Source organism: Magnolia sinica, chromosome 5, assembly GCF_029962835.1.
Source record: "Magnolia sinica isolate HGM2019 chromosome 5, MsV1, whole genome shotgun sequence".
NCBI lineage: Eukaryota > Viridiplantae > Streptophyta > Magnoliopsida > Magnoliales > Magnoliaceae > Magnolia > Magnolia sinica.
In genome coordinates, this window is record NC_080577.1 from 30,627,992 (window position 1) to 30,641,407 (window position 13,416).

General features: G+C 40.5%; 2 protein-coding genes across 2 annotated transcripts; one reads left to right on the forward strand and one right to left on the reverse strand.

Moving 5' to 3' along the window:
- The first annotated feature begins 1,388 nt into the window (after nucleotides 1–1,388).
- Nucleotides 1,389–1,941, forward strand: LOC131247274 (SNAP25 homologous protein SNAP33-like). Its single transcript, XM_058247670.1, has one exon. It carries the CDS (start codon nucleotides 1,390–1,392, stop codon nucleotides 1,915–1,917), a length of 528 nt encoding a protein of 175 aa, XP_058103653.1. The 5' UTR covers nucleotide 1,389; the 3' UTR covers nucleotides 1,918–1,941.
- Nucleotides 1,942–2,336: 395 nt separating this feature from the next.
- Nucleotides 2,337–9,841, reverse strand: LOC131245889 (uncharacterized). The gene is made up of 2 exons (XM_058245641.1): nucleotides 9,619–9,841; nucleotides 2,337–3,130 (listed from the first exon to the last, which is right to left on the reverse strand). The coding sequence occupies exons 1-2, from the start codon at nucleotides 9,774–9,776 to the stop codon at nucleotides 2,806–2,808; spliced, it is 483 nt and encodes a 160-aa protein (XP_058101624.1). The 5' UTR covers nucleotides 9,777–9,841; the 3' UTR covers nucleotides 2,337–2,805.
- Between the last annotated feature and the right edge of the window lie 3,575 nt (nucleotides 9,842–13,416).

The following is a 13,416-nucleotide window of genomic DNA, read 5'->3' on the forward strand; positions in this document are numbered from 1 at the left end:
GTGTGGATTTTGAGGGTCTGCAGATTGCCCGAGCTCGGTTGGTGCGGGAGCAGTTGAAGCGATAGTAGCCAAAGCCTTTCTTCCTCTCGCCATTGTAGAGCAACTTAGAGATAATAGGTGAGTTCAGAATGGCTTCAATGTCATTCCCATGGATGGTGTCAAACTGTTGATGCGGAAATCTGGTCATCCTTAAACTTTCATATACTTGCAAAACCAAACCAAAATGGAGACCCTGGCTGCTACAGGGGACCCTCCGATGCCAAAGTTAGAACATGCACTCTAGGTCTAGTAGAAGTAGGGTTTTACTGCATACCTTCTATTGTGCGTAAGGTTCGTATTTATAGTCCTTTGTTCCTAGTTACATATATGGCAATGAATATTCCATATAGTCTCGTATCGTAAACAGAATTGTCCTTGGGATCCAAGGCATTATCCTTGGCAAAGATCTTGGGGAGTTAATCTTACTCATGTAGAAAGTAAATCTTCTGGTGGTCGGCTTTCGAGGATGGCATGGTCGACTGTCGATGCTAACCTCTAAGTTGGTTTGGTCGAGGTCTTACAGACCAAGCCGAACTGTTGGTTATGGTCGGGGCTTATCCTCAAGGCCGAGTCGGTACTCATAGTTGTTTGTTGGTCATGATAATGAGATGTCAGCCAGAGTCAAAGTCACTACTTGTGATTGGTGTCAAAGTAACCGTGGAGGTTGTGATCAACTATCTAGACCGAGCTCTTTACCCGACCTCTGTGTCTGAGCTACATGCCTTGTATCTTCTATCACATTATTGTTGCCTAGTCATTGTAATTTTACCCATAACAATTACCATGTCTATTTGTACAAACGAGTTGTGTACGGACGTGGATTGCACCATCCAATCCACTCTGGACATCAGTTTCTCTAATCATGATAGGATATGGTACTGAAAATGAGGCAGATACAAAACTAAGGTGGGCCACCCACAAGAAACTGCAGATATTGAACACTTGGGGTGCGGGAAAAATCTTGAATCATGATAATATGTGAGTTTTCCCTTCTTCCATTGGGAATCATCTAATTATGAGTGGGCTGGATGTCATATAAATATCATGGTGACGCAAATAACGTTGCATTGCTGGGTGTCAATTACAACGTTTCTCATGGTGTGACCGACATAATTCTTGAATCTATTTCCAGTTAAGAGTTGTATACGAACCAAGTTAGCTTGGTTAGCTCGCTTGACTCGAGTCGAAAAAGCTCAATTCAACTCGGTTCGAAATTGAATTTGAGCCGAGTTGAGGTGATTTTTTGAGCTCGAAATTTCAACCATACCCAAGCTTGACTCGACTCAGATCGAACCAGTTTGGTGACTTGGTTATTTTGATATTGATGTTGCTCAGCAAGTGTATGATGAAATGACTCAATCTTTTGTTCCTGCTCATACGTCCAAAACTGTAATGACAAAAACACCAGTGGGTAAGAATCCTAAGCAGCAGTCCGTGGAATCTGGGTCCTCGGCTTCCTCTAACCCATTCGATTCAAACTCTGATTCTGATATACATCAAACCTCTAAACCTGGGAGAGCATCTTCTGCCCCTATAACCAGCAAAGCGAATTCCAAAACCACCCCTTCTACTTACACTAATGATGAAGAAAGTGGAGGAGCCTCTTCTGCTTCAGTTTCTTTGGCTGCAAAAAACCGATACAAGAATGGTTTCCTTGACTCCGGTGGATCAGAGAACCAGACAGTGCAAGAACTGGAGAACTATGCAGTGTACAAGGCCGAAGAGACTACAAAGGCTGTCAATGGCTGCCTGAAGATAGCTGAGGAGATTAGAGAAGACGCTACAAATACTCTGATAACCTTGCATCAAAAGGGAGAGCAAATCACTAGGACCCATATGACTGCTGCCAACATTGATCATGATCTCAACATTATATGAGAAATTGAAGGTGCACTCCATGTGTTTGAGAAAACTGCGCAGAGGCTCAATCTTGGCTTGAACTCGGCTGGAACTGGCCTGAGCTGCTGACTGAACCAAGCCGAGCTAGCCAGTCAGGCTCCAGACCAAGCCTAGCCGAGTTCAAGCTGGTGTCAGCTAGTGGCCGAGTCGAGCCGGGCAGTGCCATGCTCTACTCAGTTCAACTTGTGTACAGCTCTATTTCCAGTAGCCTGGCCGCGTTCATTGCGTATATGGTCTGCATTTTGGTTTCGGTGTACCAGTACTGCCGTATCGGTCACCAATCATAATGACCGTTTGATACAACTCACAGGTCGGTACCAAATCATAACGATCTTGGGCTAGCCCGTGCACGTGGCCCACCATGTCACCCTGGACAGCCGACTAACATCCTACCCACATTCAACCAACACAATGCTTGAAATTTATGAAAGAGGTCATCTTGAGATGAGCACCGTGTTACAATCTCTACTTTTAGCTTAACATAACATAACCTAGATTCAAGTGGGACCCAGATTGTAAAATACAAGACAATACATATGGGACCCACAAGGATGAAATATATTAAAAGGAAAGAGGTTAGGCTCTCTAGAGGAGAAATGGTCACACACAGCGGCTGTGTCACTGTAGCACATCCAATCCCTTCAGAAGGTGGGCCCCACCACGATGACCACGGCGTGCAAAAATCAAGCTGATCAGCTTATAAGGTGGTCCACACCAGTGCACTTTTCGTAGCAGGTGACCATCTTAAGGAGGCCCACATTCTGCTAGGATCGGATACTCTGAAACGATGACACGTTAGCCGGAAGGAAATGGCTGTATTGAAAGGCCAACTACAGCCGCTGCATGTAATCATCATTGTTCTGTTCTTTAAGTGCAGGCGTGGTTGGCCTGGGAGAAGCGTTGGGCTTGGTGGGCCGCGGCTTCCTCCGAGACAAGAGCCTGGATGACGAGGGTCTTGACTTCCCAAGGGCTGTAAGGGAAGCCATCGCGCGCGTAGGAGTTGAGGAGAGCCGCGGTCGACTGCTTGATCAGATCAGAGAAAGCATTGCTCGCCTCGTCGTTGCTGTCCGTCGCCTCCACCAGCGTCAGGTCCCACCTGTACCTCTCCAAGGCTCGCGACCCGAACATCCTCGCCACCGACGCCGTCTGCGGCGCCATCCTCGGCCATGCCTCCCTCCTGCTGCTCCAGAACCTGCCCAACCCCCGGCTCATTGTAGTCAGACAATTGGGATAGATTTGATTAAAGTACTTAGTAAGAAGCATGGGCAATCTAAAGCTGGTACCACAGCATGGGTGATTTCAATTTACGACCAAATATTATATATGTGATTTAGGCTCCCACGTTTTTATGGCCGTTGGTTAGAAAGTCTAGATGGCCCACTCAAATTGATTTTCGAAGGACGAAAATATATGACCATCCGCGCTAGCAAAGGGGTGGACGCCCAGGGTGGGCCCGGCATGATGTGTTTCTGAAATCCACTGTGACTATCAAGTTCGTGACCATGTTAAGGCTAGGGCTCAAAATTAAGGAAGATTTATGATTCATGTGGGCCACATAAAAGGAAATATGAGAGAGGGATGGTGTATATAGAGCTGTACATGAGTCGAGCTAGCTGGATAAACTTGCTCGACTTGACTCATTTGAACTCATTCCAACTCAACTTGCGTGTAGGTTCGGATCAGGCCGAGCACAAGTAACTCTAGCTTGATTAAAAAAGAGTCGAGTTCGGGCTTGGTCAAGCTCAACTCGAAACAGAGCTCGAACCTGTCTCAAACTCAACTCGACTCGAAACAGAGCTCGAACCCAGCTCGAACTCGACTCAACTTGTTTTTAATAATAAACATTAAAAGTTAAAAGTTAAAACCCCAAGGAAAAACCTTTTCACTTTCCCTCTCTCTCTTTCTACCCTTTTCGTTTCCCCCAACCGACTGAGCGAGCATGCGTGCGAGCGGCCGTCCAACTTCCAAGCACCACCACCCGAGCGGCGAGCTGAGCAAAGTAGCGAACGAGTTGGGTGACCCAAACCTTGTTAGGCCCACCTCCAAGCAGAAATCCGGCGACACCAGTGGCCGGATGACGAGTTGAGCTTCCAAGTAGGAAATCCGGTAGCAACCCCACATCTCATTCTCTCCCAGTCTGTCTCTCTCCTTCAAGCTCCAGGTACTTTTTTTTTTCTTTTTTTCTTTTTTTTAATGCAAATCGACCTGGGTCAGCCTGTCAGGGTGTGTGTTTGGGTCGGGTGGTGGGGTTTGGGTCAGCGTCAGGTTGGGCCAGGCTCGAGTTGGATTAGCGTTGGGTTGGGTTGGGTCAGGGTTAGGTCAGCATCAGGTTAGTGTCGGATTGGGTTGGGTCAGGGTTGGGTATTTTGAATAGTTAAATATTTTAATATGATTTAATGATTTGATTTATTGATTTTTTATTTTAATTACTTGAATAGTTGAATTTAATATTCAATTAATTAGATTACTTGAAATTGAATATTTTAATTACTTGAAATTGATTTATGCTTAATTCAAATATTCAACTAAAAATCATATATTTAATACATGATTTATAGTTGTATACTTCAATTAATCAGAAATCAATTAGTTTTAGAGCGACTTCACTTAATACTTAACACACTTGACAACAATCTACCTACCCGTTTAAGGGCTTGTTTGATTTTCCAGTTCACTGGTAAATGCAGTGTAAACGCATCATAATTATTTCCTCATGTATTCACCGCACTATTCCCTATATCTGATTTGATCGCTTACTTTTTCGACGCAAAAATCAGAAAAGCTGTAAAATATTTGTGGGTCCCACCGTGATGCATGTTGTTTATCCACACCGTTCATCCATTATGGCAGATGAATTTAAGGCATGAGCCAAAAAATGAGGCATATTAAAAACTCAAGTGGACCACGCCACAGAAAAAATTGCATCAAACACTTACCGTTAAAAACTTCTCAGGGCCAATGTTTCTTTTGGTGTGGGCCACTTGAGTGTTAGATCTACCTCATTTTTTGCTTCATGTCTCAGAATGTTGTGGTACAACGGATGGACGGAACAGATATGTCAGATCCATCACCGTGAGGTCCAAAAATTTAAACTAACACTTTTAAATCGGTTTTCATGGCAGAAATTCTCAAGGATTTTCAAACGGGCGAAACGGTAATAATTACCTATTTACCGGCTATTTACACCTGCATTCAAAAATCAAACAGGCCCTAAGATTTCATATACAATAAATTATATTCAAATCAATTATTGGTTTGATATTATATATATATGAATTCTTAAATTATCCATGTTAGACAGTTTAGTAATATATCATGTACCTTAATGTTGCTTACACAATTTACATGGAATTCAAGATTCGGTGCGTCGACCCAATTTATTCTCTAAATATATGGTTCTCAACTAGTTGACTGTCTCCCTTCTGTGACGGTGAATAACAGACAATGGTGATGACGCTCAAACAGTAGAGAATTTTTACATATATTTAGAGAATTATAGGAAGATGCTGCCGAATTTTCAAATCGCATGTAAATTGTGTGAGTACATGATATATTCTTAAATGAGATAAAAAGTGAAATTAAAAGTTATGAGACGTTAAAAAATACCTACTTACAAATCACATACTACAATTATACATTCGAACTTCACATATCTTACACATGTTTTCTATTTTTATATTTAAAGATGGCTAATGAGGATGTCCCTACTACCTCTGGTGTTGGTGTATCTGCTACATCCACTCTAGTTGTTGATGTTGAATGGGATGAGAGAAACTTAAATTCAGTCTCGGATGCGTCGAATAAAGGGAAAAAAAGATCAACAATTTGGGACGATTTTGAAGAGGTTGGGGTGAAAGAAGATTCTAACTGTGTTATGAAGGTTAGATGTAAGTATTGTAAGTCAACATTTGCAAAGTATTTTGGGAGATCAACTTCACATTATCGCAGACACATGATTAATTGTGTCAAGAGTCCAAAAATCTCACGTTCAGGCCAACAACTACTCTCATTTGCCTCATCTGAAGAAAGTGACTCCGGTGCGCTAGTTGCTCTCATCACTCATAAATTTGAAAAAGATAAACTAAAAAAGTAGTTTGCAAGAATAGTTATTGTTGAGGAGAAACAATTTAGGTTTATAGAGAGCAAAGTTTTTAGCGAATACAATAGATACTTGAATCCAAGATTTGAGAAGTGTTCGTGGGTCACGGTGAAAAGAGAATGCATGAAGATATATATGAATGAGAAGACAAAGTTGAAAGTCATTCTGTCATCAGTCTCACGTATAAGTCTTACATCAGACTTGTGGACGGCATCGAACCAAAGGAAGGGTTACATGTCACTAACTGCACACTATGTGGATGCAGATTGGAATCTACGTAAGACTATATTAAACTTTCGTTACATTCCTCCCCCTTATACTAGTTTGGTTATTTCAGACTGTGTATACAATTGTCTTTAGGAGTGGGGCATCGAAAGTATGATATCTTCAATTACGCTAGATAATGCTTCTAAAAATGTTGTGATTTCTTTTTTTGTGGAGCCAATTTAAGACAGTCAGGAATCTTTATTTTGAGGGAAAAATTTTTCAAATGAGATGTTGTGCTCACATTCTAAATATAATTGTGCAAGACGGGCTAAAAATAATTGAAGGCACAATTGAGAACATAAAAAAAAGCGTGAAGTATATACGGGGGATCACCATCAAGACTTGGCATCTGGAATGACATACTCCAACGTTTAAATGTTGGAACTCAAAAAACATTGAAGTTAGATGTGTACACCCATTGGAATTCAACATATAAAATGTTAGATGTAGAAGTGGAGTTGAAAAATGCATTCCTAAAATTTGTAGTTCATGATAAGACATATGTTTGGTTACCTAATAAAGATGATTGGAGAAGAGTTGAAGAGGTTCGTAGTTTTCTTCGAGTTTACTATGACTGCACGAAGCTATTTTTTGGAAATAAATATCCAACGGCAATCTGTTTCTTCCAAAGTTTTGGAAGATTAAGGATGCTCTTCAGAGAAGTGTCACAATAGGTCCAGATTATATTCAGAACATAGCGCTAAGCATGTAGGTCAAATTTGAGAAGTATTGGAGTGAATGTCACATATTAATGGCTTTAGCTATTGCATTTGATCCTCACTGCAAAATGGGAATGGTTAGTTACGTTTATAAGAAAATTTATTCGTGTGATAAGGCTGCCATTAAAACATCTAATGTTCGTGCAATTGAAGAATTGTACTCTTCTTATGTGGGTAATTCTTTCAGAAGTCAGGACACTCAAGTTATGAATGAATGTGTCTCCAGTTCGACTATAAGTGATGACAATTTTCTCGATGAGTACTTCTCGACCTTAAAACAAGTTGAAGCGAGTCAGCAAACAAATGAGTCAAAATTAGAAGTATATCATAAGGAGCCAGTCGTGAAGGTCGCCAGCAAAAACTTTGACTTTTCAAACTAGTAGAAGACTAGAGCTGTGAAGGAAAATACCTTATATTGTCGTTGATCGCTCGAGATATTTTATCAATTCCGATAACAATAGTGGCATCAGAGTCTGCATTCAGCATTGGTAGTAGGGTAGTGAACAAGTATAGAAACTCTCTTGCACCCAAAACAATTGAACCGCTCGTTTGTACGCAAGATTAGTTACATCCAGTTTGGAATGGTAGTTCATTTGATGAAGAGAATGATGAAGAGAACCAAACCGAGAGTCTAGACGAGGCTGGCACTGCACCTTCATATGTTTAAGTGAGTTTATAGTTTTCTTATAACATTCTCATATTTTTATTTACTAGCTTGTATTAACTTGTTATATATTGTCATTGCACCTGTCTCCATTCCAACAATCTTAATTTTTTATCATTGTAAAATAATATTAACTCGACTCGACTCGACTCAAATAGCTTGCTCGACTCGACTCTATCCCAGCTTGACTCGACTCGAACCAGCGAGCCGAGTTGAGCTCAAGGGGTGAGCTCGAAAACCGACTCGAGCTGAGCTCGAGCTCGGGTCATGGTGGGGTTGAGTCGAGTCGAGCTAGGCCCAGCTTGACTCGAACTCGACCCGTGTACAGCTCTAGGTGGACATTGATTTTTTTATGGGCCTACCTTGACCTGCATTTACAATTCACTCCGACCATCAGTCGTGTCATTCAACATTAGGTACAAGGCCCACAAATCAGGATGACCCGTGATTGTGATTTAGGTGGGCCACATCAAATGAAATAGTTAGGAGAAAAATGCCCATCCTTCATTTTTTATAGGGATAGCACGATGATTATGTGAAATCCACTCCAATCATCAGCTGCCTCATTGAAAATTATGCCTCAGCCTCAAAAATTAGGCTTATCTGTGATTTATGTGGACACAACAATGTGTATGGAGGGTGGGCATCCCCATACACTATCGTATTTACAGATAGCTACACTATTCAAGAGGCCATATTGCAACGGCTGTTGGCTTTTGTAGGATTTTTTTTTTTTTTTTAATATCAACAATAATCACACCCTAAAATATTGGACGCCCAGGAAAAAAAAAAGGTTAATCCAATCATCAAGTAGGCACACGAAAATAAAAATAAAAAATCCAAATTTACAAGGTGAGACATCTGATGGTAGCCTACTTTTGTGGTTTCTCATTTACACGGTGGAGTGATGATACTGAATAGGTTGGATGGTACACACACAATGCAATGGTAGGCTCACGTATCTGTAACAATTACCTATAACATGAGCGTTTTAGGGTCAAATTTTCAAAGATAATGGTGCAAAATTCTAATAGACGGTTGGGAATCTGCAACAAATCTAGGACCTGGAGGGGGTTACTTGCAATGGTATAAACCAGAAGGGGGCATTTACAATTATCCGAAAAGGGAAAAAAAAACCAACTAAACACCAAAATAATTAAATCATCAACTTCCCATTTCACAAATTCGTAAATTATTAGTTACTAATTTCATCCATCCATACAGGCCTAGAATTAAGGGTAGCAATGGGCCAGGAGGGTCGCCCAGACCCACCTTTGGACAGGCTTTAGGCTGCTATGTGTGGCCCGATCAATTTTCGGGCCGGGCTTGGTCTCAAATCATTTTAACCCTACCCATAGGACCTTTGATTTCATTCCTCTAGGAGTCCCAGTCGTCAATTTCTTTGTGTATGTGTGGCCCAACTTGATCAATGTATAGATTACGAACATTCAAGTGAGAAAGAGGAATTTCATCAGCTTACATGTGGACATATTCGGGCCCATCCAAAGTTTTGGGCCCTGGTTGAAGCAGGGGTTTTGGCTTGGGCCGGGCTAGGGGCAAATCCGGCCCATTGCTACTCCTACCAAGATTCTTTGTGCCAAACGCCTAAAGCAAGCATCCAAAAACTCCACTAGAAAACATTTTTATAACTTCTTTCTGGCAAACTGATCAAAATACAGCCAGACCAGATGATCCTAGCCATACAATCCGGGACCAGCAAATCAACGGTAGCGAAAAAAACCAGAACCGCTAGGGTTTTACTAAGTGGATATTCAATGTGTGAAGCTGAAGAAATGGTTCTTGAAACATGGACCAAGCAATGAAAGGTATGCCCCCGAATCCCAAAAACTACAGTAACTCTAGCAATAGAAATGCATTTTTAAGAGAAATATGAGTGTGATAGAAAAGAGAGAAGGAGAGGAAATACATACTGGGGCGTGCACCTTCCTCTGCTTCTGGTGTATAAAAATCCTCTCATTTCTGACAATAACACCCTACTTTTTTTACTCTCCACCCCACCTGCTTCTGCTGCTGATGCTGCCAATCCCACAAGAAACAAGGCAACGAAAATGAGAGATGGTTTCCCCATTCTCTCTCTCTCTCTCTCTCTCTCTCTCTCTCCACCTTCTCTCTATTCTCTCATCTCATTCAACTCGACCCCCTTCTTTAGTTTTCAGAAAGAGCGTTTTTAAATGACGGATCGGGTACCGTTCCTCGATAATGCCATTTCCTTTTTCTTCATGGACCAAAATACCCTCCCTTTTCCACATATTACCGTCGTATCCAATTTTCAATTCGAAAAGACAAACGCTTGCGTGCGTCGAGAAAGGTACAAGCCGGGGTCACTTTATCTACCGTTGGAGGAAACGACTTAACTTCGACTAAATCCACGCCGTCCATCAGATAACCCACCACTTTTTAGCACTGATCTCAACAATCAGGCTGATTTTACACTCATGAGGTCCACTCAAAAAATTATGGCCAAAAGACTCTAGATTCATGTGGTATGGCCCACTTAAGCTTTGGAATACTGTGATTTCTGTGTTGTTCTTCATCCAGACGAGGTGCATTGAATTAATGGATTGGATGGAAACTAATCAACCGGGGCCCATTAATGATGTGAGCTGATATTTTTGTTTCTCCTTCATCCGGGGTTAGGTGACCTAATCAATAGGCTTGATGGAAACTAAACATTACACTGGGCCATTTAATGGTGGGAATTCGATCACCACTTTTTAATGTGGCGTGGTCCACCTGATATTTAGATCATGCCCTAAAACGATATGGAAAAATGGATGGACGGCGGGGATAAAACACATACATCATGGTGAGTCCCACAGATCTTTAACGCTAGCTAAGCTGGCTGGTGTTGGGGTCACCGGCTAAACCGCATCCATGAAACCTCCACCCGAGTGGTTCTCGGGTTTGTTCAAGGTAACGCAGTTCATTCGAAGAGGGAGAATTTTTGCCATTGACCAAAGTACCCTCAAAGCCGTCTGTTTTGAATTCTATTCGGATAGTTCACCGCTTCTTAAAAACGGCGATGTCTCTCTCACTGTACATCGACGGCGGACTGGGATTGCCCAGTGACCCCAATACCATGTAACTTGGTGGTGTGAGAGGCTACTAACCAGACCGTTCAAGCCACTGAGATAATTTTGGATGGCCTATATTATAGAAATGACAATCAGAAGACTATAATGACAATCAGAAGACTATAATGACCATCTGATTTCAGTCGCTGAATATGGAACCAACGGCTGATTTTCTTTTACCCATTCATCCGATAGCTTGCCGCCCAATTGGGTGGTTGAGATTGCTTAGAAAGATGAGTTTCGATCAATCATCCATCCAAAAAGTGCGCCGCAGATTGGCGCATGTTTGCCGCACATAAGGACAATGAGTCACTGTTCTGAAAGTGGTGGTGAACTACCATAGAGTTGTCCCATGTTTGCCACGCAAAAGGACAGACAATGAGTCACTATGTACTGAAAGTGGTGGTGAACTACCGTTGTTCCGTGTTGCTACGGACAAAAACAACGAGTTGCTGTGTTCTGAAAGTGGTGGTGAGCTACCATAGAGCTGTCTCAGTTTTGAATTTGGTCCGGTGCGGGGAAATGATTAGTTGCGTTATTCAAAATGTTAGATGTATTATCTTAAATATATAATTGATATTATTGATAATATTGTTAATGCTCTGAGTGGCAATACAAAAACTTCAAACAAATACAGAGATTTTTTTCATGCATCGCCAAAAGAATGTCCCGTGTATCGCAGAGCTTGTCGTTGTGAATCCCGGTTCAGGATAAATGTATGAGATTATATTAGGTGCCAAGCATGCTAGAGTTGTGTTTGATTCAAATCAAATTGAACACTTGTGACCTCGAGTATGGAATTAGTCAGATTAGGACAAATTTGTGAAGATTGCCTGACCTATAGTAATAAGGTTATTTAAGAATGGAAGGGTTAGTCTCTATGAAAGAGTCATTTCTTATTTAGAAGTAAAAACTTTTCTTTCAATGATAATAATTTATATCATGTTTCTCAATAAAAACAAGAAAAGAAAATATATTAAAAATAAATAAACTTGTCATCATATTTATTAATTAAAATATTAATGTAGTACAGTCAACAAAAGAGAAAAAAAAACAAGCAAAGAAAATTACCTATAATAGTTTGCACCGGTGAGAATAGGCATGGCCTTGACAATGCTATAAATCTGGATGGTTATGACACAATTGTAATGAGAGATTTACAAGATGTGACTAGAAATATACTAAGTAAGAATTTAGTAATATGGGAATCTAAAAATGGGGTTTTGAATATTTACACTAATATAGTAGTAGCGTACTACAACGATGTCGCGGGGATGAATATGATGAGGTCGATCACCATCTTTCTCAAGGATAACTACTCCGAATTCATGGAGCTTCTCTAGACTCCTCATAGAGACTTCTCGAATCCATGAGGAAAAGCAAGAAAAAATAGAAATAAATTCTAGAAAATACATAAATTGATTGATAATTGTCTAATATGTATGTCCCTGTTACGCCATTAATATAGAAAAAAAAAATCCAAAATTCGTAATTATTAAAAATAGCAAAATTCTAACTTTAATAAAAATCCTAATTCTAATAAAACTCTTCTAAAACCTAATTTCTAAAAATAAAAATTTCAAATAAACTTTTGCTAGAAGAGTCTCAGCATAATTACAAGTTATTTCTAAAAAAGAAAAAAAATATATCTAAAACTCTAAAAGTAAGAAAATATTTAAAAAAATTGGAATTACCAAAAATTGTAATTTTTTCTTAAATTTTCATTTTTGACCTGAAAGTATGTGTTTTCTGACAAAAAGGACAGACAAGGACCACTTTGTAGGTTGATTCACCTCGGATAGCCCGTTTCAGTAAAGATTGATAGGTTATGCGCCCCGTAATGATACTCGGATCAAAAGTTATGATCAAATTACAGTCCACCTTCTTTTAGTCCAACCATGCTAGGAATGTGTGCGTGCCATGTTCTACATCAGACCCCTTCACTTGGAAAAAACTCGTCCTCGAGTTACTCAAGGGACTTCGCTTATGGTACTCAAATAATTTCTGACATTGATGTTTTTCATCATTTTCCTTGTACTTTGCATTAGGCTCAAGCACAATCATCTTGAAACCCTGTAACATTGGTTTCAAATCTTCTGGGATATTCATAAGCTCTATATATTTTTCATTTTCAACTAATGTATCTACATCTCCTGTTTTCTCATATTGCTTAACAAAATCCTGTTCAATTATGAGATATTGTCTATCCACTTTAGAAATCTTAGGTTAGTTCTCCAGAGACTGTCCCTCCACTTTAGATGTCTTAGGTTGGTTATCCGTTCCCACAGGGGTCACATGTCCACCACTGATGAATCTCATGGCTTGTTGCAACTCTGTTTCGACACGGTCATCTCACACCGTTAAATAATATGATTTCTCTGCATAACCCTTTACTGATCAACTATTCTGCCAATAATTTTGGTTTTGTTGGAATAATACCTGATTGTAGTTGCTAGGGAGGAATCGCATACACAATAACTGCTTTATCCGCGACCACATGTGGAATGACGCCTTCATCTGTCTCGTCCGCTCAAGTTGAAGTTGTTCCCACTAAGTTGAAACTCCGCCCTTCAACTTGTAGGCCACAAGCTTAACCTTCTTTACTTATGGAATTTTCATATAGTCGAAGAATCG

Bases quoted from the DNA above. Each gene is read 5' to 3' on its own strand.
- LOC131245889 (XM_058245641.1), bottom strand. From the start codon at position 9,776: ATGGGGAAACCATCTCTCATTTTCGTTGCCTTGTTTCTTGTGGGATTG. The intron at 3,131-9,618 runs GTATGTATTTCC...GGGGTTGGGCAG, and splicing joins AGAGGAAGGTGCACGCCCCA to GTTCTGGAGCAGCAGGAGGG.
- LOC131247274 (XM_058247670.1), top strand. From the start codon at position 1,390: ATGACTCAATCTTTTGTTCCTGCTCATACGTCCAAAACTGTAATGACA.